This window comes from Heloderma suspectum, chromosome 1 (genome assembly GCF_057233095.1).
Source record: "Heloderma suspectum isolate Gila_16-S chromosome 1, 16-S_ref, whole genome shotgun sequence".
Taxonomy (NCBI): Eukaryota; Metazoa; Chordata; class Lepidosauria; order Squamata; family Helodermatidae; genus Heloderma; species Heloderma suspectum.
This window is the reverse complement of record NC_139458.1, coordinates 324493875-324517283: the sequence shown is the minus strand read 5'-3', so window position 1 is coordinate 324517283 and position 23409 is coordinate 324493875. Positions and strand designations below refer to the sequence as shown.

General features: G+C 43.3%; 1 protein-coding gene and 1 long non-coding RNA gene across 2 annotated transcripts in view; one reads left to right on the top strand and one right to left on the bottom strand.

The window, feature by feature from the left end:
* LOC146359435 (uncharacterized) overlaps positions 1-23409 on the bottom strand; it is a 109789-nt gene that overhangs the window by 32544 nt on the left and 53836 nt on the right. The gene's annotated exons all lie outside the window — the stretch shown is intronic.
* HS3ST5 (heparan sulfate-glucosamine 3-sulfotransferase 5) lies at positions 7329-15798 on the top strand. Its single transcript, XM_084827345.1, has 2 exons — positions 7329-7467; positions 13847-15798. Exons 1-2 carry the CDS (start codon positions 7361-7363, stop codon positions 14775-14777), a joined length of 1038 nt encoding a protein of 345 aa, XP_084683471.1. The 5' UTR covers positions 7329-7360; the 3' UTR covers positions 14778-15798.

Genomic DNA, 23409 nt, shown 5'->3' with positions numbered 1-23409 from the left:
CAGGCAGCAGGAACAGAAGTGAGGAAGAGGTAGGCCCACTCTGGTAAGGAGCCCACCGGTGGCGTTGCTAGTAATAGTGCATTCTAGGTGGTGCCCTGCAATGCTCACTCACCGCCACAGCTCTTCCACTACCCTCCATACGAATTCCATCCATCAGCGCGGTCTGATTGTGCTGGCTGCTGCCATGCACTTGTTTCATCTGCAGAGCTCTCTGGTGGCGGGTCTGGCTGGCCAGCGCTTCTCTTTGCAAATTGAGCACACACGGCACTCAGCAGGCTAAGATGGACACTTTCCTGGCAGGAGCCATGGGGAAACAAAGCCCTGCAGCATCAAAGCCATCAGCAGTGCACACTCAGATTAATAGCGGAGGGGTCGCCTTCACCAGGGCGTTGTAATGGACGTTGCTGAGGGCATCCTGGACATGGCCATTAGATCATACACCACGCCATGTGACGCACTTGGCCCACAGGAGAGCGTCACTCGGGAGGAAGGAAGTTGAGAAACCACACATGGGAGCTGGCCCCAGATCACTCAGCAGCAGCGGTGGCAACAGATCACGATCCCTGCCTCTACCTGAGTGTGATGAGGAGCAAGCGAGGACTGAGTCTCAGAGAGATCGCTGGAGGAGGATGAGAGGAAACAGGCAGGCAGCAGAACATAGCATTCTTTGATTCCCCCCCCCCAACCCACCTTGCCCTGGCTGATTTTATTTTTGAACAGGAGAGGAGAAGTGGAAGAGAGTCAGGAGGCCCAGCGATCTGGGCAGGGAGAAAAAGAGCTATCCCAGCAGCCCCTCTCTCCCTGTGTAGATTGCTTGCTTTCTGTACTGGGGGGGGGGGGGTCCCTTCCTCCCTGATGCAGCACAGAAGTCATGTATGTGTCAGAGAGAGAGAGAACAGTGTGTGTCTGTGTGGGTGGGTACGTTTGAGTGAGTGACTAGTGGTGTGTGTGGGGAGGGGATATGGTTTGTATGTATGCCCTGTACTCTACCCCACCAGTGCCTGTGAGCACCAGCTGCCACTGGTGAGTATCTTGCCTAAAGGCCCTCCAAAACCTGGAACCCCACTGTCTGCAACAAGCAGCTGCCCAAATATTCGTGCATTGTACACATGAAGCGCACTGTATGTTTTCAAACGACACTGTATGTAGTTAGTTGCACTGACATCACTTGGCCCTCCTTGATGTAGGACCTCCTTTAATCTAATAATGATTTAAGAATTGTATTTACACAGAGCCTCCCTACCAGCTGATGCTATTTTTTTTTAAAGGAACACAATCAGGATGTGACAAAAGAGCATAAAATACATCTAAACCTGTTTTAACAGTTGAAGAATCAGAAATTGAAAGATACACTTACTATTTTACATCTTAGAACTTACTCATCTTGTGTTTTTCTCTCTTGGATGTAACTCCTGTGTTTAGAATATATTTCAATCCTTCCTGCTCCTCTCTAGAAGAGTTGTAAGGACTAACACAAAAAACAAAGACAGCAGACAGATTCAGTCACCATGTACACTAGTAATTATCGTCAAGGGGACTACACAGGTGTTCAGGGTCCATGAATCTTCCCTTTGTCTTTTTGTCAGTTATTTACAGTGATTGTTCTTATGAAATCTGGTTCTCAGAGTTGGTTCATACATTACAGCATAAGCATGCATGGTGCAAAAAAGCACTTCCCCACAGTTGGGGCACCACACAGGTGTCACAATTTAAATTATGGGTTTTCTACTTGGAACAGATCCTGTCTAATAAAATGTTTCCGTGCTAGTGCCAACCGTAGTAGTGTGAAAACTTCCCATGGGATAGATTTCTTTCATACGATAAGCCCAGAACATATATTATGGAAGCCAAATGGACCATGGGAAAGCAGTGTTTGGCAACAGGCATGCCTCTTCTATAGCTTAAAAAAAGATCTCAGACTTGGTCCTAGTAAACTTTTCGAAGTTAAAAAAAAAAAAAGCAGCCATCCAACCCTATCTAAGGAAACTGGTCGACCTGCTAGGGAAATGTCATTTCAGGACAGGCACACTAAAAAGGCGAATACTCTATCAGTACCACATGGGACCAAATTGCACTGTAAAGGATTTCTGATGGAAATACATAAGGGCACAAAAGGCTTGTGAAACGTAAGGTGTTATTGTTCCATTGTCCCTATCAATCAGCACATCTGTAGGTGAAAAACCACACCTTAATAAAGATACATGTATAAACTGGAGCGGGAAGGAATTGGGAAAGAGTACCACCCTTTCTAAGGGCATTTCTACACCAGCCTAAAATCCTGCATTTAAAATGGGGCTTTCTGCTTCCGTTTTAAATGAAGGATCACAACTGACTGCCTTTACACGCGCTTCCTTTCCCCCCTCCCTTCCCCCCTCCCCTTCCTCCTCCCTGTATCTGAATCTTCCATTATCTTCCATTGATCTCGCTCCTCTTCTTCCCGCTTTAACTCTTTTGACGGAGGAAACTGAAGTGGAACACAATGGGATAAGTTGATAACTCATTATCTGCAATCTATTTAAAAATGGAACAAAGGGCATTTAGTGCAGGAGGGTCACGGCATCATGTAAAGAGCCTGCAAACGTCCGTGAAGGAGCAATCTCAATCGCAGGATAAAAGTCCAGTGTGAAGGAGCCCTAAGAAACTTCTAGTGTTTCCTTAATGAGGCCTGCACAATTAGGTCCATCACCAAAGCTCTTTGCTGTGGCTCAGTCCACATCATCCATTCACTTTAATATTAGGGCCATATGTGTTCCTCACGATCTAGGTTCCTGGCTTTGGAGCTACAGCTTTTTTATATATATATAGACAGCCTTTTTCTGAAAAGTTTGTATTATTGCCTAGAGAGCTTTGTTCGTGTAACGTCTTTGGGTATATTGCTCTTCAGAATACTTTTCTTCCACTAATTTCCATGCATGTATGAATGTTTCTGAAGAAATTCAGAGGGACTGTTTGACACAAAAATTGTGTCAATAAAAATATTAGAGTGACTTTGATGAAACCTCAAAAGTAATTGAGTTGCAGGAAGATAATTCATTTTTAAGGAATTTATTTGCAAGTGTTCCGTGCAAATCATTAGCTTTGTTGCTGACTCTAATGAGATGAAGATTGTAGCATTATGTGCAATTAAAACATTGAAGAAAATGTGAAAAGGTTGCTTATCTACATGCTGGCATAATATTGTTTGACTTTATATTCTTCTTACATTTGCTGATTTACTCATTTAAAAGATGTGCATTTATCAAAGATGTTACAAATTCATATTTGTTTGCAGTTGTTACATGGATGACACTGTACACCTTGAAAGCTTATAGAATATAAACTGTGTTTTTATTTCATTTTTCTCTGGCCTGCAGCATGACAAAGTCTGTGCACATTAATAAACATGGAGATCTACATGTTTATAAAGGAAGACACCTAGACTAGCTTATTTTTCACATCGAGAAGAACTGAATGTGAACTTCTTACAGCACAATCCAATTCACGACTTTTCGGAAGTCCCACTGAGTCCAGTGGGAGTTACTCCCAGGTATACAGGATTGCAGCCTGCAATCCTGTACATGCTTTCCTGGGAGTGACTCCTATTGAACTGAATGGGACTTACTTCTGAGTAGCAATGCACTGTTAAGAGCTCAAAGTCAGAACCAGTTCCTTCAGTACTGTAACATTTGTGTTGATGTACACATGAGAGCAATATTAGATGCGGAACCATTAACCTGCAAACATATCCAGCCCTTATTGCCACTATACTTTCCTTAACCTTTTTTTAATTAAAGAACTTAATCAAAATAATTAGCATTACTATATCAGAACAAAAATGTCAAATTGGTGAATTTTCCTTTTCTGTAATACTGTATCGCAGTGCCAGCTGTGTTATTAAGCTCCACAGCTATGAAATATCTTTTGCTACTTACAATCTCAAATTCTTCTTTTGTTTTGGTACTACTTTTCAGAAAAAACTGACAAAGGAATTAAAAAACTGTAGTAAGGTAAATAAAAAGTTTAAAAGATGATCGTGTGGCTAATGCTGAGGCCTAGAACTCTTGAGAACTAGTTCAAATCCTAGCTTAGTCTAAGGCATATTGTATATCTTTGTGCAAATTCCTTAAATCTTTCCCTGTCAGATTTGTATCTATACTTAGTCCGGGGGCGGGGGGGAATAGGCTAAAAGTTTCTGTCTGTGTATCTCCCAAGACAGAACCTATGTTGTATCACAATGGAGCCCTTACTGAGGCAGAATTTCTCATAAACCACCACCACCACCACCACCACCAAACCCACAGTGTTTTAGATGAAAGTCAGGCTTGGAGATGTAGCTCTGTACATTAAAAGTATCATAACCATAGTTAGATCAACCATTCTGCTTAGTTTATTGTTCATCCGAAGCAGGGATTGAGAACTGTGGGTGATGCAAATAGCTGAAATCTAATGACTATCCACTGAGCTTCTTCAGGATGATCGGTGGCACTTTCTGAAGTAGTTCTCCTTGGACCGTGTAGGCAGTCCTCTCCAAGAAGAGGCCACACACAGTGGAGGACCAAGATCATGTCTACCTGTCCTGCTCAACAGGCATGTCATCCTGCCTTTGGGCCCACCAAACATGCATGCTTGGGTGTAATGTTTGCAAAGCACAGATGTGCACAGAGGGCAACACCATACAATCATAACCCACATACAACCCAGGGATTGATCGCCTGATTGAGTTTTTCCCTGCATAAGGCCCTATAGAAAGGTAACAAGCCCAAGAATGGGTTGGGTATGCCTGGCGAGTGGGATGGGAACACACAATCTCACTCATAGAATCATAGAATAGTAGGGTTGGAAGGGGTCTACAAGGCCATCGAGTCCAACTCCTCCACCATTGGTAGTCTTTACTCAGAAACAAGATCATCTGAAGAACCAGACTTTTGAAAGCACTTCTATCCTATTCCAGCTCATGGTTTTTTGACTTGATAGGCCTACTTATTTGTTCTTTCCAGCTAGCTCAAGGAGCAATCTACATGTTACAGCAAAAGAACCACTGGGTAGAATTCAGTTAGTGCTGAATTAGTATGTAAGAAATGGCGGGGGAGAGGATGACAAAAACTGCATGGAGGGGGACGGGGTTCAAACCTTTTCTCACCACGCCCTGATGCATTTTTTTATTCTCCCCCCACCCGACCCTCCTACTATGCTTTCCACCCAAAAGCCCCTTCCCCCGCATCTACTTTGCCTGGCCACGGGGAGTATTTTGCGGGTGGGGGGGGAGGGTAATGTGATTGGCATTCCCTGGGTGGTACCACTGTGTAGGGGAGGGGCCTACTGGCCGTTTTAGGATTGGGCGCCCCTCCCTTCCACCTCTTCGAAGTGCGGCTCCCTCCCTCCCGCCCTGTATGCAGTGTGGATTTTCGCTGATCATCCTTTTGGGGGCTGAGTAAGAATTTTGGCTCATAGTCTGATTGGCTTGGGCTATGCATCTTTTGCCTACTTCACAGTGTAAGTAGGGTACAGGAGTTTATTTAGGTTGTTGTGGTTTTATTTAATTACGTAGGTTAATTGGTCACATTTAAATAGGCGGGTATGTGCAGGTACTTTGGTGGGTTTTAGGGTTGGTAAGCATTTGGAGGCACCATTTCAGGTGACTGGTAAGGCCTGAGGCTTCCAGCTATGGATTTTACAACCCCAGTTGGGAGATAGGGATTACCTTTGAGGCCAACTCCTCTCACCCGCTATGAGAGGAGCCACCCACTTGTGGCTTGAGGGAAGTTGACAGGGGAAGGCCTCCTGACCCAAAACTGGGGAGTCCTGAGGGGTGGGGAACAAAGACGCCACTTGACGGGCAGCGAATGTCTCGCCCAATACAACGCCAGGCTACGCTGGCTTTGAGAAGGTGCCCGCTTAGCAGATCAAAGAATTTCAATCAATGTGGCCCAGATTTTATTCCAAATGCTTGTATCTCGTCTCTTTATTTCCCCCTCCTTATACCCGCAACTGTTTTCCCTGGCTTTCTCAGAGCTCCCAGTGGGGCTCAAAGATGAGAAATAATCCTCACTGGAAAAATGTCGCTAGCATAAAGCAGTTTCAGGGGAAACGCAGGTGGATCAGCAGCTCCTCCTGCCTACCCATGCCGTGTTTTAAATTAGTGCTGTACCGGAACCACCCATTTCCGCAAAAACAATGGACCTTGCTGCCCACCCACTTGCTCTTGCTAAAAGACTTTGGAAGAGGAGGATCATCCTTAGCCCTCACCTGCTTCTCCTCCATTTTCTCACATTATTTGTCACCAGTGCGATCCTTGCTTTCAGTGGGGTTTTCTCCTCCCTGGGTGAACAGGGGAGTCTCCCTTTTCAGCCGAGCAGGAAGAAGCCTTGAAAGCTAGGATTTCACTGGCTATTTAAAGTGCTTCCCCCCCCTCCCTGAATAAATTCATTGTGCAGAACTCCAAGGAGTGGCATGGTCATTCTTAAAAAACTTTTTTTAAAGTACTTGCTTTAAACAAATCACTCATCTTTCAGGCACATGTCAGACAGTTTCCCAATGGCTGTCCGCTTTCTCCTGGAAAGCCCCTAGGAGGAAGTCTACCTGCTGATTGTAAGTACAGCTGCCCTGGAGGCTTGGGGCTCCAGGATAAGTTGTATAAAGGAAGAACACACACACAGCTCACCTGTCCATTAGCTGCTTCTCATAAGGTAAGCACCAAACCATCCTATCAGAGGATTTCACTGAAGTTCTCCACCGTTTGCCAAAAGTTTCAGAATAATTTCTGAGAATGGGTGATAAAATTAACAGTGAAATTTGGGGGAGAGCAGTACTTTAAATCACTCCCCATGCCACATTATAATAATTCAGTACAACCCACATGCTCACCCAAGGTACCACCATAACATCTAATTTGCCCTCATTGACGCAACAGTAGTGAATCAAGGGCATCTTCTTAACACACTCCCGTGTCCATGCCCCTGACATGGAGATGTCAGAAATCTCTGCAGCCAAAGGATTTTCCCCTTTAATCTGGAATCCCCTTTCAGGTCTATGTAAATCCAGGTGAAATGGATAGATGTACTGAAATTGCAGCCACCGCTCTTTCTGTCCTGCAACACAGTCCAGGACTCTACTCAAGGACCCGCTGGATTTGGTAATGCTGGAATTTGCCAGCACCACCCATTAAATTCTTGACACTACACGCCTGCTTTTCTTATGAGTGAGACTGTGGGAAAAGGCAGGGAGGGAGGCTTAGTGGGATGCAAGTGTGGGTTAATCACTTGTAGGAATTGATTGACTGCCTGTTAATAAGCATCAGCCTGTATATTGCCACTTGCTCATGAGTGGTTTATGTATTCTGGTCCCTGCAGACTGAAGAAGTCCTGAAGATTGATGGAGGGCCATGCTATTCAAACAGCAGGCGTTGCTGAGACAGAAGCTCCTTGTGCTAGGCAGCCTTGCTATTGGAAGTCTCCTATATCTAGTTGCCAGAGTTGGGAGCTTGGATAGGTAAGTCATTAAATTAGCACATACGGGTGACATCCATAATTATAAATGGCTTTAGGTGGAGATTTCCCACACAACTTCCTCTTCGGCTTTGGATATAATTGAATAGGTTTCTTGCAGCTCTTTGTCTTACTACTAGTATCTAGAAAGACAATTTGCTGCAGTATTGATTTTCATTGTTATTTCCCTTCTGTTTAAGAATGGGGGAGGGTGCGCGTACACTGAAAGAGTTTCAGCTTTCCTAAGCCAGCGCATTTCTGCCTGTCCATTTGTATTCCATGTGCATTGGCAGTTGTTTTCGGAAGGAAACTCAAGTGGCATACAGTAAAAATGTCATTACGGTAGCTCATTTTTGTCTGTGTGCATCTGCAGGTTGACCTCAAGTCTCGACAAACAGTTATGATGTATTTATGCATCTTCCCTTCTGAAATTTATGACTGGGCAATTAATATGCTACAATGGCAGTTGAAATTATGCATGAGCCTGCAGAGCTAGCTTGTCAAGCTTGGAATCCTATTGCACTTGAAAGATTGCTCCAGGGATGGGGAAGTTTAGCTATGTTAATTAGCCATGATTTTATTTTTTGTGTGGAGGTGGATATGGTGAGTGAAGAGGATATGCCCAGGACTGATTTTCTCAAGCAAAAGGGCAGATGTAGATATAAAACTAGGACCTGTGCAGTGCCTTTGGCCAGGAACACACATACACTCACAGAATCTGTAGGGGACGTAACAGTTCCTGTCATTGCCTTTACTATTGGCCTTGACCTCAAGGAAACATTCCTTCCTGATTCCATTTACAGCATGGAGGGGATACAGCTACAAAATGAAGTATCTAATTCTGACAGGTTAGAGTGCTCCAGAGAAATGGAACAACACAAAACCAAAATCCATGTGGGTTGTGCATGAGGAATTCAGATTTCTTTATGCAAGTTCCTTTCTGAAATTAGTGAGTGGGCAATAAATACCCTATGTTAAAATTATGCATGAGCCTGTAAGACTCCAGTATGTATCATAAGCGGATACACACTCACTAAGGCTGGGGACATTCTTACGTAGTAAAAGAACAAGCTGGACTCCTTTCACTCCACCACATAGAGAACATTGTAAGTTACTGAGATGCTCCATGCTTACACTCAGCTGCACAGATGCCCAGTTCACGTGATGTTTCTTTCTTTTCAGGCAGAAAAACTATACAAACTAGGCATCCACCCAACTTTATTCATTACATTTATATCCTGCATTTCTTCCACCATGGAACTCAAAGCAGCATACCAGTGGTTTCCCATCCAGACACTTATTAGATCCAGACTTGCTTAGGTTCAGAACATTTGTTGTATCATACAACTTTGAACCATGTCCTGGGTCCCAACCTATAGGATGAGCAGATGTGCTCACTCTTCTACCATGTGAGAACAGCATTGGCCTTTCTGAATTAGGAACCAGAATAATGATGAAAGATAAGATGCCACACTGACCAGATTTCTTCCTAACCCACAAATATGAGAATCTTAGGGTGCAATCCAGTGTGCATTTAAACAGAAAAACATCCTACAAGTCCCAGCATGCCCCAGCTAGCCATGCTGGCTGGGGGATGCTGGGAGCTGCAGGACTTATTTCTGTCTTAAACTTGCATAGGATTGTGCCATTAGGGCACAATTTTGAAAAGAATTCTACTGTGCTGGTGCAACTTTCCAGTTCAGAAAGCCAAGTCCAAGCAAACACCATACATTCCTGGGATTTAAGAAACAGCCTAGCACAGCTGCTGTTCAAAAGCTCCTGGAGCTGGGATTGGATACCACAGACCTGTGCCTTTCTGCAAGGGGTTGTTGTGTCTGTTACCATCAGGCACAGCAGTACTGGTGATTGTTGCTGGTGCATATTGCCTCTAGTTACAGTAATGGCTGAGTTTATTAAGTTGGAGGCGAGAGGAGACCAGAACAGTTTTCACAGTTCTCTGCATAGAGCAGCATAGTTATGGACTAAGCCTCATTAGCTGTCTTGGTTTCCCTAACAGTTCTTCCAACTAGCCTTTAAAACTACTGCTGGAAGCAAGTGTTTGAGTTACGCAGATCCCATCTTCAGACACAGGTGTGCAGACCAGCGTACATAAAGACATGTTGCATAGCTTGTATGGTGTTTTCCAAGCAAAGTCTGTTCTGCTGCAGAACAAACGAAACAAGCCTTTGCTGTTATTTATATTACAGGTGGCTTAGGTGTTCTTGAGAAAATTAAAACCAAAAAGGGTTTTCAGAAACAAAGCAGTCAGCACAAAGGGTTAAAAAAAAAAAACATGTTTGGGAATATAACAAGAAGAAGCAAGGTATCTCGCAATCTCCAATACTTTGTGAATCTGACATCAAACTGCACGTTATAGTAGCATGCATTTTTCACAAGTGTGCTTAATGTCCCCACATTACTTTATTTTTCCAGGAAAAGAAGCTGTAGAGGGCTCTGATCCAAATCAGAACCATGGTGTCCTGAGATGAGGGGTTTAACATTCTCTCATTCCCATGCTAGTTTCCTGCTGAAAATTCCCAACACCACTACTGCTAGCTGCTGTTTTCCCCTGAAGGTGCTGCCCATGGAAGGCACAGTGTTTATGTCAACAATCACAATGTGTGAATCAGGTCACACATGTTTTTCCACGAAAGCCTTTGCTGTACATATATGCGCTCTGCTTTCCAAGCCCTGGATCAACAAACAGCTTATATAGAAACTGTAAACCTAATCAACACAAGGAAAATCCTCCTACAGATGAATGTTATGCTGCATTCCAATAAGGTGGTGACAGATATATCAAACTTCAGTATTCTTCCACAGGTAGCAATTCATTGCTTGGTTTCCATAAAGGAAGCTGTGCATATGCTGAGAAAGGAAGGATCATGTGCCTAGTCATCCCACCATCTACTGGCAAAACCTCATAATATAATGATATGCAAAATGACCATAGCCAATTATGCAGTTTCATGTATGGGATGGAAATTCCTTCTTGACTCCTGCAGGAATTTGTCCTGTGCCCTGAGGCATGAAATTTAATTAACCTTTTCACCAGTCTAAGCTTGTGCAGCTACAAATGTTATTAATGGTCATAAAATTATCTAGACACAGTACTTGACTCCTTGAACTCCTGCAGTAATGAATTCCATACTAGGATCCATATATATATATTGCTAATGGCAAGAAGGGTTTATTCCTATCTCACTCTCTTTTATTTATATTAAGCCATGATGTATTTTTATTCACTAGTGAATCCCTTTCTGATAGTATAGAAGTCGGGGTGTCTCAACAGTCCCTTTGATCTCTCTTCCGGTCACATTATTGTAACTGTATGAAAACTAATGTCTTTAGACACACTAACAGTTGCTACTTCTCCTTCCTCACCTCCTGGAGATATTACATCTCAGTTAATTTCTGTAGTCACTGTTGTGGTCTTAGTCTGGTCATAGGAAGGAAGTGTCATATACTGAGTCAGACGCTTGGTCCATCTAGCCTAGAATTGTCAGCACTGACTGGCAGTGGTTCTCTAGGATTTCAGGCAGGATTCTTTTCTAGCCCCACCTGGAGATACCTGGGACCTCCTGCAAGCAAAGCATGTGTTCTGCTACTGAGGGATGGCTGTTTAGTAGGTAGCAGTCAAAGGGGAGCCTGGAGTTGTGCCAAGGGGTCATAGCAAAGGAACAAAGCCAGGAATGAGAGCTAATGAACACCACACCAAAATACACAAAGCCAGGAGGACATGATGGAGGTGTATGAAATTATCCATGGTGTGGAGAACCTGGACAGGGTGAAGGTTTGCTCCCTCTCTCATAATACTAGAACTTGGTTCAACGTTTGTAAGCTGCCTTGTGTCGCAGTACTGGGAAAAAGGCGGGGTATAAATAAATATAACAACAACAATTCAATGAAGCTACATAGCAGGAGAATCAGAACTGATAAAAGTAAGTACTCGTTCCCACAGCAGGTAGTTAAACTAGTGCATTCAATGGGAAAGTGACACAGGAAGAAAGAGTTAAATCGGTTCTTTCCCTCCACCACAGTCTGATCTGGATCAGACACATCGGCCCCCCTCCCCAGAGCAGCTCTTTGTCAAGAAAGAGATGTAGCTCACTACTTAAATCATAAGCTTAATGTAACGTGTAGTTTGGTCCTTAGACTTTATTTGTCTTGGACAGCAGCTGAATGTGAGCAGGTCTCCAAGAATAAGTGAAAATAGTTACGGCAAACACATTTACAGTGATAAGCACTATGAAGTGTATGAGATGCAGGTTTGTTAACATGGAGAGACATGAGATAGACCAAGAGTAGGCAACCTAGTGGCCTCCAGAAGTTTTGAACTACAACTCCCAGAATGCCTCACCAGTGACCATGCTGGTTGGGGCTTATGGGAGTTGTAGTCCAAAACATTTGGAGACCACCAGGTTGCCTACCCCTGAGGTAGGCATTCACCTGCCCATCATGTGTTTACAAACATACAGTTCCACTTCGCACTTTTCTGTGTCTACTCCTGTAGTGAAAGTCCAAAGTTTGGTGGATGTCAACATTCATTTGTGAATGCTGCAATCCCTGATGAATTTTGTACATGCCTAAAAATAGATATAATTTCCCCTACTTTTATACAGACCAATAATCATATTTAGGTGACTGTCACCGTTCACTGGTGTCTTCTCAGTTTTTGGACATGCACAAAATCCACTTGGTTCTAGGTGATATCCAGTGTCACATGTTCCACTCATGCAATCAACTTCCTCATCTCCCCTGTACCCTTCATATCTGGTCCAGAGGGTCCCCCAACTCTCCAGAGAAGATTTGGGGGCTACAGGGGAGGGGGAATGCATTCCACCTATGGTGCCCATTCTGCTGGTGGATGGACACCATTGGATTTCAGCTACAAATGCTGACATTTACTGAATTCCAAACATGTCCTGTAAAGCACAGCACCCGTAGTTTGATCTGTAAAGTTTGATCGGTAAAGCGTACAACTCGCAATCCCATTAGCAGGGCAGAATTTGATTTACTCACAGTGAGTGCTGAAACCATTTTGGAATGGTCATTGGATTGGAACTAGGGCTATGCACGGACCCCCTGCTTCTCTTCGGATGCCACTTCAGACTCTCAGAATCAGCCCCACTTTGACTCAGACGAGTTCGGACCCCCTCCCCTTCGACTCGGTTCCAGATATGAAGTGAGATTCAGATATCTGCATCACTCGGTTTGGGCGTTTTCCTATTGACTTGCATAGGAAAACACAAATGACCATAACGTTTTCAGTTGTCAAGATAAATACATGAAACTTTGGGGTCTCTCTGCCGACATTGAGGGGATCCCATCTGCCAAATTTCGGACAGTTTGGCCCACTACTTTCTGTGCTAGGTGCAGCTGAAATTGCATTGTTTCCACAAAAACTCTCAGAGCAAAGAGCTATGCCTCTCAGCCCCATGCCGCCACCTCCTCCTGCCTGCTCGACTGTCAAGGACTGCTCATGAGTAGGAGACAGCTAGTGAGCAGCAGAGGCGTGTGCCGGGCCACCTCCTCCCCCTGCCTGGGCAATTCACAGCACTTTTTGTGTATAAGTCTATGTGCACATAGACTTCCAATCACCATGGTTCTAAAAAACATGGCGATTGCGGCGGAGGGGCCAGCGAGTAGAGCAGGGGCATCCAGAGAACCCGGAGGGGGTGGGTTCTCACATCCCTAAGTAACACCACCTGAATGATCTCTGTCTCTGAAACGCAGCCATTTCTCTCCAGTTATTCCATCTTCACTCATCCTCCACCACTGTCACTGATTAGAGATTGCTGGGTTACATTCAGCCCTGACTTGGCAACTAGAGTTTCCATTCACCAAAGCTCCCTCCCTCCCTCCTCCTCCTCCCTTCCCCCTCCCTCCTCCCCCACTCCTCACTGAACTTTCTCAAATTGATACTTTTGTCTGGGTTGCTCAGAACGAATCACCCAAGTCAGACGAGACACTCCATATACAAGCCGCTTCGCTTTGGGATGCCTCGTTGCTATTCTGCTCCACCTCATATCACACAGAGGCACCTCCGAAGCAGCCCGCTTTGACTCATTGTTCGGGCTTTGGATCGAAGTGGTACACAGCCCTAATCGGAACCACAGAAAGTGGGTTAGTGCAAGGCTTCCGGAAATGGATGAAACAGTGCCATGGTGAACTGTTTTCTGTGCTAGTTCATGACCAAGCAAACAGTTTTTTCATTGTCTATTCAACTCTTACACAAGAAGAGTTGCCCATATCTTGCTATGCTAATAGATTTGTGCGAATCATCTCAGAAGCTGTTATTTGCATAGATTGTGTTTATTGTTACCTTTACATATAGGATTGCACTGTTAATAATGTAATTTTTTTTCTCTTTTTAATTGCAGACTGCAGCCCATTTGCCCTATTGATGGTCGATTTGGACTCCATGGCCAAGATGAAATTCCACTCCGAGCCCTACAGTTTAAGCGTGGGTTGTTGCATGAGTTCCGGAAGGGCAATGCCAGCAAGGAGCAAATTCGACTTCACAGTTTAGTCCAACAAATCCCCAAGGCCATCATAATTGGGGTGAGGAAAGGAGGAACCCGAGCATTACTAGAAATGCTGAATCTCCACCCAGCAGTGGTCAAAGCTTCTCAAGAAATTCACTTCTTCGATAATGATGAAAACTATGCCAAGGGCATTGAGTGGTATAGGAAAAAAATGCCATTGTCTTATCCTCATCAAATAACAATTGAGAAAAGTCCTGCCTACTTTATCACAGAGGAAGTACCTGAAAGGATTTATAAAATGAACTCATCCATCAAATTACTGATCATTGTCAGAGAACCTACAACAAGAGCTATTTCTGATTACACTCAGGTGCTGGAGGGAAAGGAAAGGAAGAATAAAACCTACTACAAATTTGAAAAGCTGGCCATTGATCCTCACACCTGTGAGGTGAACACAAAGTACAAGGCGGTAAGAACCAGCATCTACACAAAGCATTTGGAGAGGTGGTTAAAATACTTTCCCATAGAGCAGTTTCATATTGTTGATGGCGATCGTCTCATTACAGAACCACTGCCAGAACTCCAGCTGGTAGAGAAGTTCTTAAATCTTCCTCCAAGGATAAGTCAATATAATTTATATTTCAATGCCACCAGAGGGTTTTACTGCTTGCGATTTAACATTGTCTTTAACAAGTGCCTGGCGGGAAGCAAGGGACGCATCCATCCAGAGGTGGACTCCTCTGTCATTACCAAATTGCGCAAGTTCTTTCACCCTTTTAATCAGAAATTTTACCAGATCACAGGGAGGACATTTAACTGGCCCTAGAGTAAAGTTCATACAACACTGTGTGTTGCACCCAGAGATATGCAACAGTGTCTCTATTAGAGTAAGAATATGCACTTTTCGTATCCACAGCTATCCAAGTAACCCTTTTTTCATGCGTACTTGTACATATGCAGTGTGTGACCAAATATAAGGTGGGATCAATTTTTCTACAGAGCAGTGAATAACATAAAATTTACTCTCTGCATAATTGCATCATTTTATGCTATACAATTAAATGAGATGTCATTTAAGGAAATTAACTCAGCTATTCAGTTCAAAGGGTCAGTGTTCTGTTCGCTCCATAAAATTTAATACTGAACATATCTAGAAAGAAGGCAGAAAATTTCTTTGTCACTCATTGCAAAATCTGTTTTGGAAGGTCTGCAATGGGCTATTATGGCTACATATTGCTAAAAGAATATTGACCCTTGAAAAGTGTAGCTCTATGCTTCAGACTTATACTGGTTTAACTGTCATTCTCCCTAGGAATTGTATTTCTGTGATGGGAGAAGGGCAGTAGGGATCTGTAACAGAGCATTCTCTCCTGATTGCAATTTCCCGGATTTGTTGAAGGATACCATACCCAATAAACTGGTTAAAAACCAATATAAGTTTGCAGTGTAAATATACGCTGTGTGATGCTGAGGTCTATTGGAACTCTTTTCCTATTGTTTGAAAAGAAATTCTCTCATGCAATCAACATTGTTTCAGATTTCCTGTGGTGAGTTTGCACTATCGTTTTTTTAAATTATTATTATTATTATTATTATTATTATTGTATGGATCATCTTGGCACTTGTAGCATGTCAATCATGTGCCGAAAAGGAAGTCTTTTTTTCCCTTCTATGCTTGTATGTCAACAAAGAGAAACCTGCTGTACATAATGTATATTGTTTGTAAATACTGGTTTCACACCAAGTAATTCTATTTTGTAAACTGAATATGGCTATTTAATTTATTGTGAAAATTAAATTTATTGTGGTATTTAAAAAATGGAATGGATTAAAATTGCTATATGTGCAACTGCCTTTTTTTCTTTTTCTTTTTCTTTGATCAATCTTCCATAATGTCCCTGATGTCTCATTATTTCAAGCACTGCACTTGTAAGTAACCCTTTCCTCCTTCTGCCACCCACTTTTCTCTTTCTCACTTCCTTCTCACCCAGCAGGCTGCCTGGGAAGGGACAGCTGGCTCTTGCCAGATGCCTGGGCTGGGTGCACGCAGAGGGCTTTTGAAAGTAGGCCAAGGTCTCCAGGTTGCCCACCCCGAGCTAAAGTGACCATGCAGTTACCAGCAAACAGAAGATGGGTGTTACATCTGAACTGGGATCCCAGGCTTGTTGTTCTCCTAACAAGCTGGAGTGTGAAGCCCAGGTTTGTTCTTGGCTTATGATTCCTGGCTTCTTTGATAATGAGCCAGGAATCCTGGTTAGGAGGCAACACTCGGCTTTTGTTTGCCATGATTTCCTGGTTAGTTTGGTTGTTTTTGCTTGCAGAGAAACCAAGCAGGTATGATTAGGCAACATGCCCCAGCCTGCTTGCTCATTACCAATAAGCCAGAATGCTGAAGAATTCTGGCTTATTGTTAAATGTGAAATAAATAGCCCACTGTGATTGTTATGGATTACCTAATGTTACCTGATGGTAATGGCTGATTCAGATAGGCATGACTTGATATGCAGTGAGCATGCTCCAGCCTGCTTGCGCATTACTGATAAGACAGAAATGAGATCCACATGGGGTAATGGCTGTAAAGAGGCGCGTTATGAGCATTGGCCCTTTGGTGTGAGTATGTGTACCCCACAAGTGAATAAACTTGTGGGGTACATATGTGAATCTGCTCTTGAAACTTGGGAAAGTTCTAACAGCAACTTGTAATACAGCACAAGGAGAGATTATTTGGAGAATGTGTGGGACTGTCTGGGTTTCTTTGGGCCATGACCATGTTATGTTTAGGCTTAGGATGTTAAAGAGCTTAAATGCACGCTAATTCAGTTCCACTGGTTTATAAATCACATGGGTGGGTGTGCTTATGTGCCTTTGAGGGAGAGATCAGTGAGAAGAAAAATTGCCTATATAAGACTGTAGGCAGTCTTGTAACTGATAAAAAGCAAAGTTGGGTTAATTTAAAAGAAATCTGGAAATTTGGCATAACGCTCACCTCAAAGAACATCGTTGCATTTCAAATTAAAGCAGATCTCAAGGGAACGTTTTGTGCAAAGACGGGCATGATAAAGGACAAAGAAGGCAGGGACCTAACAGAAGCAGATGAGATTAAGAAGAGGTGGCAAGAATACACAGAAGAACTATACAGGAAAGATCTGAATGTCCCTGATAGCCATGATAGTGCAGTCACTGAACTTGAGCCGGACATCCTCGAGAGTGAAGTCAAGTGGGCCTTAGGAAGCATTAGTAACAACAAAGCTAGCGGAGATGACAGTATTCCAGCCGAACTATTTAAAATCCTAAAAGATGATGCTGTTAAAGTGCTGCATTCAATATGTCAACAAATCTGGAACACTCAACAGTGGCCACAAGACTGGAAAAGGTCAGTTTACATTCCAATTCCAAAGAAGGGCAACGCCAAAGAGTGTTCAAACTACCGCACCATTGCGCTCATTTCACATGCCAGCAAGGTGATGCTCAAAATCCTACAAGCTAGGCTTCAGCAGTATGCGAACCGAGAACTACCGGAAGTACAAGCTGGGTTTAGAAGAGGCAGAGGAACTAGAGATCAAATCACCAACATTCGCTGCATCATGGAGAAAGCAAGAGAATTCCAGAAAAACGTCTATTTCTGCTTCATTGACTACGCTAAAGCCTTTGATTGTGTGGATCACAACAAACTGTGGCAAATTCTTAAAGTGATGGGAGTACCAGACCACCTTACCTGTCTCCTGAGAAAGCTGTACGAGGGTCAAGAAGCAACAGTAAGAACCAGGCATGGAACAACCGAGTGGTTCAAAATTGGGAAAGGAGTACGACAAGGCTGCATATTGTCACCCTGCTTATTTAACTTATATGCAGAGTACATCATGAGAAATGCCGGGTTGGATGAATCACAGGTCGGAATTAAGATTGCTGGGAGAATTAGCAACAACCTCCGATATGCAGACGATACCACCCTAATGGCAGAAAGCGAAGAGGATCTAAAGTGCCTCTTGTTGAGGGTGAAAGAGGAGAGTGCAAAAGCTGGTTTGAAACTCAACATTAAAAAAACTAAGATCATGGCATCTGGCCCCATCACTTCCTGGCATATAGAAGGGGAAGAAATGGAAGCAGTGACAGGTTTTACTTTCTTGGGCTCCAAGATCACCGCAGACGGTGACTGTAGCCATGAAATTAAAAGACGCTTGCTCCTTGGGAGGAAAGCTATGGCCAACCTAGACAGCATAGTAAGAAGCAGAGACATCACCTTGCCGACAAAGGTCCGTCTAATCAAAGCTATGGTTTTCCCAGTAGTAATGTATGGCTGTGAGAGCTGGACTATAAGGAAGGCTGAGCGCCGAAGAATTGATGCTTTCGAACTGTGGTGCTGGAGAAGACTCTTACGAGTCCCCTGGACTGCAAGGAGGTCAAATCAGTCCATCCTAAAGGAAATCAACCCTGAGTGCTCATTGGAAGGACAGATACTGAAGCTGAAGCTCCAATATTTTGGCCACCTAATGCGAAGAGAAAACTCCCTGGAAAAGACCCTGATGCTGGGAAAGACTGAAGGCAAAAGGAGAAGGGGACGGCAGAGGATGAGATGGCTAGATAGCATCACGGATGCAATGAATATGAACTTGAGCACGCTCCGGGAGAGAGCGCAGGACAGGAAGGCCTGGCGTGCTATGGTCCATGGGGTCACGAAGAGTCGGACACGACTGAACGACTGAACAACAACAAAATCATTGCCCACAAAGTCAAGGAATTGCTGTGCAAAGTTATGACCAGAGATATGTCAGAGTAGACATAAAGTAGTTTACAACATGACCAACAACAAAAATAGAATAAGGCCACAAGCCTATACCTGTTTTCCTGGGACTTTGAGAGTAAGCCCAATTAAACTCAATAAGATTTATTTCTGAGTAGACATGTATAGGATTGTGCTGTAAGGCTGCAATCCTACACCAGCATACCTGGGAGAAACTTCCATTGAACTCAGTAGGACTTACTGCTGAGTTCCTGTGGCTAGGACTGCACTGGCAGACTAGTAGGAATTTTATGGTAGAAAGTGGTGATGCTTAAGAAGTGAAAGAAAACAATGTGTTCCCTTTATGTTGTGCATAATATTGCTTTAAAGTCACAATGAGCATACAACCACTAGACAGAAAAAGTTCAGACTAGAAGTGTATTGCACACATACATGAAAAATACAAGTTCAATTGAAACATGCCTCTGTGGGGGTTAAAAAGAATGCAGTAACATTTAAAAAAACACACACAGATATTTTGGAAAGTAGCCAAGTTATTCAGTGGCACTTCATCATCCCAAGATAAGGGACACATCCACTCCTCCACTATGTGAATACATTTGCTAGATAGGCAGGTGTGGGAACCAGTCCATGTATGAACGGAACACCTAAGGGTAGATGTCTGAGCTAAGGTACATGACCAATCGCCTGTAATCTCAGCCTTCTTCATGCACTCTGAGGTGGTACCATCCAGTAATGCATCCTTCTCTAACCTGGTGCCCTGCAGATTCTTTGGACTACACCTCCCAGAAATCCTGGCTATTGGCCATGCTGGCTGGGGCTGATGGGAATTGAAGTCTAAAACATCTGGAGGGCACCAGGCCAGAGAAAGCTGCAGTAACTGACAGATCACATGTGTCTTCTGGCTGGCTGTTTTGTGACAATGAATTGGGGAGCAGTGGAGGACATCCACACATACTGCCTTTTACCTGTTCTCCTCCGTGAATCTTTTTTGTGTGTCTGCCCTCTTGTGGTCAGATGTATCTTTAGTAGTTATGCCCTGCGGAATCGTCACAAACTAACTTTCTTCAGACCATAAGGACAAATTTATGAGAAAACTTCTTATAAATGCTTGCATAACCTCACTTCTATACAAACCACTCAGAAGATTCTGTGTTCCAGATGTTCTATGGAGCCAAGAGTCATAATCACAGTCCTCAAACTGCTCACTCTGGAATAATGCCATTGAAAATCAATAAGACTAATGCAGAGTTTCTGATTTGAAAACTACCATTAGGATTAAAGTGCTGGAAGAAAACTCAGTAACAGCTGGGCTGCTAATTCTACCAGCCTCCTTCAAAATCCCAAGTGATAATAGTAACACCAATGTTTTGCTGGTGCTTCCTGTTTAAAACTCCAAACTTGGTCTCAAGGGAAGAACAACTTTGGTTGATAGGGAACTGAGCCGAAATATTTGAACCTAGCATGAGCAACTCTTGAGCTGTGGGCATTTACCTCTTAAGAGGAAACTGAATAATTCATTTCAGCTAATGCAATCAGATTCAAAAGTCTCGTGAGAATCATATCCGTTCCACTCAATTGGTTCATTGGTTTAGTTTCAGTCAGTACTGTGAGTCTTCTATAACATTGCAGACATTACCAGCATTTCTCCTAGAGAAACAGTGCAAGGTTTTTAAAATGTTAAGACACCTACATAGTGAAGGGGACATAATTTGGTGCTAGAGTGGCATGTAAAATGGCCAGGATTCAATTCCTGGAATCTCCAGTTAAAGGACTTCAGGAAGAGAGCTGAAAAAGGTTGTAAGGAGGACAATGTCCAATTAGATGGACCAAAGGCATTCCACTGATTTAGATGGACCAATGATCTGCCTGAGTATAAAACTAGTCTGTCTGTTAATCAAGCACTGAGCACAGATCTATTTGAAAGATCACTCAATGACAGTCAGTTGTAGCGTACAAGCTACAGCATTGGACATGGGACAGGCAGAGGTGGGGCTCTTCCACACTAGAGTTCTTTAGTTCAGTTGAGATTTGCTCTTATGCAATTAACTGGAAGGGAAATTAAAATGGGAGTTCCACACAACAGCACCTAATGTTCTACTACATTATCCAGCAATGCCTTTCTCATTGGCCAATAGTCCTTCTATAATGTCTGCTCACAAGTAGGGATGAGTGACCTTGCCCATTTTGGCATCTCTCAGTTTTTCCAGCCTTCAGTTCATTTTGTCCAGTCTCCACGTCAGTTTTTGATATATATATTTTAAAGTCCCCCTGGAAATTCATACAGATTTTTCTACATATTTCTCCTAATATATTCATTTGTATGAACTTTTGCCTAATGCATAGATTTTTATAGACACTTTTGTCTAATATACACATTTTTGGCAAGCAGTTTCCCATTGTATAATGCTTTTTGTATGTTTATTTCACTAATATATACATTTGCAAGCAGAGATGGGTTAAAGAAGATGCAGACAATAAAGTTTGGGTTGAAAATTGGGCCACATTTATTCACAATATCTGCAAAGAGGTACCTAGGATTGGCACCTGACTGTGTCAGCGACTAGCTGGCACTTCTTGGGCAAAAGCACACCCAGCCTGAGGGGTGGCGGTGATCTCGCCATCCCTCTGGATTGCCCCTTCTGGGGGAGGTAGACCTTCCAGTGTCACCCCCAACCCAGTGCCACACAACACCTGGGTGAGTGAGGAGGGTTGGTCTCCCAGGCAACCCTTATCCCCCCGCCGAGCCACACAACCCGTTCGGGGGGCCTCAGGCGTCACCTGTCACCATAAGGCTCTGCATGCACACCATCCCTAATCTCTTCCTGCTTTTGCCCATCCTAGCCGCCAACTAAAATGTGACCTATGAGAGATTGGACCTAAATCGCCTACGGGACGCACCTTAACCCCAATAACAGTGTGAAGTAGGCAAAAAGACTCACAGTAGAAAGCCAATTGCACTGTGAGCCAAAAATTCCTACTTGGCTCCCCAAAGGGGCAACCGGTGATAAACCCGGTTAAAACCGGGTTTATCACCGGTGATAAACCCTGCTTAAGGGAGGGAGGGAGGGAGCCGCATGAGCGACAGAGCTGAGATTGGGAGGGGGGCAGAGCTTAAGGCAACTCTGCCTGCCCCTCCCTGCTTGGTGGTGCCACTGTGGGTGCCAATGACAAACACGTCATCTCTCCCCACCCGCCCGCAATATCCCCCCCCCCTTTCACCCATCAAGCTGGCGCCGGGGTTAGGGCATTTGTGTGCACACTTTTACCTAATATACAAATTTTTGTATGCATTTTGGGTTCAGTGAACGGCATCACAAAATCGGGTGAAGTGTAAATACCAGAGGACAACTACGTTCTGGGTTGCATATTGATTTGGGAAGTGCGAATTTGGTAAGTTCATATCAATACTGAACAATACCGAGCAAACTGAATAAAATTCTTGCCCAGGCCTATTCACAAGAAAATTCCATTCAGCAAAGCTACTTTCTAAAGCTAATTGAAAGCTTCCTGTTTGCATCTTCAACCCATTTTCTTGCCTCCTGTTGATCCAGCCTGGGGAATTAGTGAACACTCTCTGATGTGCACTTTGAATATTGTCTCTAAATTCCCCCAGTGCCAGGACATGTAGAAACTGAGGAAGAGGGACCATGGCTATGGGAGAGGGGGTGGGTGGAGCCTTAGTAGCTGGTTCCCTCTCATTGTTCTGTTGTTGTTGTTGTTGTTGCTGTTTACTGGCAAAATAGCATAATAGAGGAAATTAGTAATTAAACACACACACACGAACACATACACAAAGAGAAACTAGCTATTGGGACATTATCATCATCAGTATTTATATACCACTTCTCATTTGGAACAAATCCCAAAGTGGTTCACAAAAGAATAAAAACAAGCAATAACAAAACCAATCAAACAGACCACACACACATGCATGCACAATAGCACCATGAGGGTGGTTCAAAGGAAGCTCACTGGAGGAGAGCCAATGCAAACAGATACGTCTTCAGTAAACATCTAAAACATGCCAGGTTGAGGTCTAAGCTATTTCTCAGGGCTTTTGTGAAGACAAAATATGCATACTCTATGCGTACTACCCAGAGATCCATGGACAGGAGGGGAATACAAATGTAATTAATAAAGGTCTATTTTACTGTGAATTTATTCTACTAAAGGTTTATCCAAATGATGATTAATTTCTGTGGATCTAGACAGCTTCATTTTTAAATCCAAACTATACCTCAGTACCACACTTTTTTAATTATCCTAGATAGAGAAGATCCACATTTGATATGATGTATAAAACCATCATCTAGTTTCTTAACTGATTTCCCACTGATGAAGGCTTTTCACTTCATTGTGCTGTGAATACAACATCTTTAGCCTCTGCCCTCAGACATACAAGATAGAGAGAGAGAGACAGAGAGAGACAGACAGACAGACAGACAGACAGATTCCACCTTTTCCCAATACTGGGACTCAAGGCGGCTTTACAACATTAAAACTTATACAATTAAAACCTATAAATAGAAATAGAAATACAAGTGTACAAAAGTTAAAATATAATTAAATCATCAATATTAAAATTGTAAAAATATCAAAATATTAAAAGACAACAAGAAAAATAATCTCCATCCATCATATTTTCACAGGTCCAGACTAGTTATCCCCAAAGGCCTGCTGGAACAAAAAAGTTTTTACATGCCTACGAAAGCAT

Coding starts and splice junctions, on each gene's coding strand:
- HS3ST5 (XM_084827345.1), top strand. CDS start 7,361: ATGCTATTCAAACAGCAGGCGTTGCTGAGACAGAAGCTCCTTGTGCTA. Junction 7,468..13,846: donor AGAGTTGGGAGCTTGGATAG/GTAAGTCATTAA, acceptor TTTTAATTGCAG/ACTGCAGCCCATTTGCCCTA.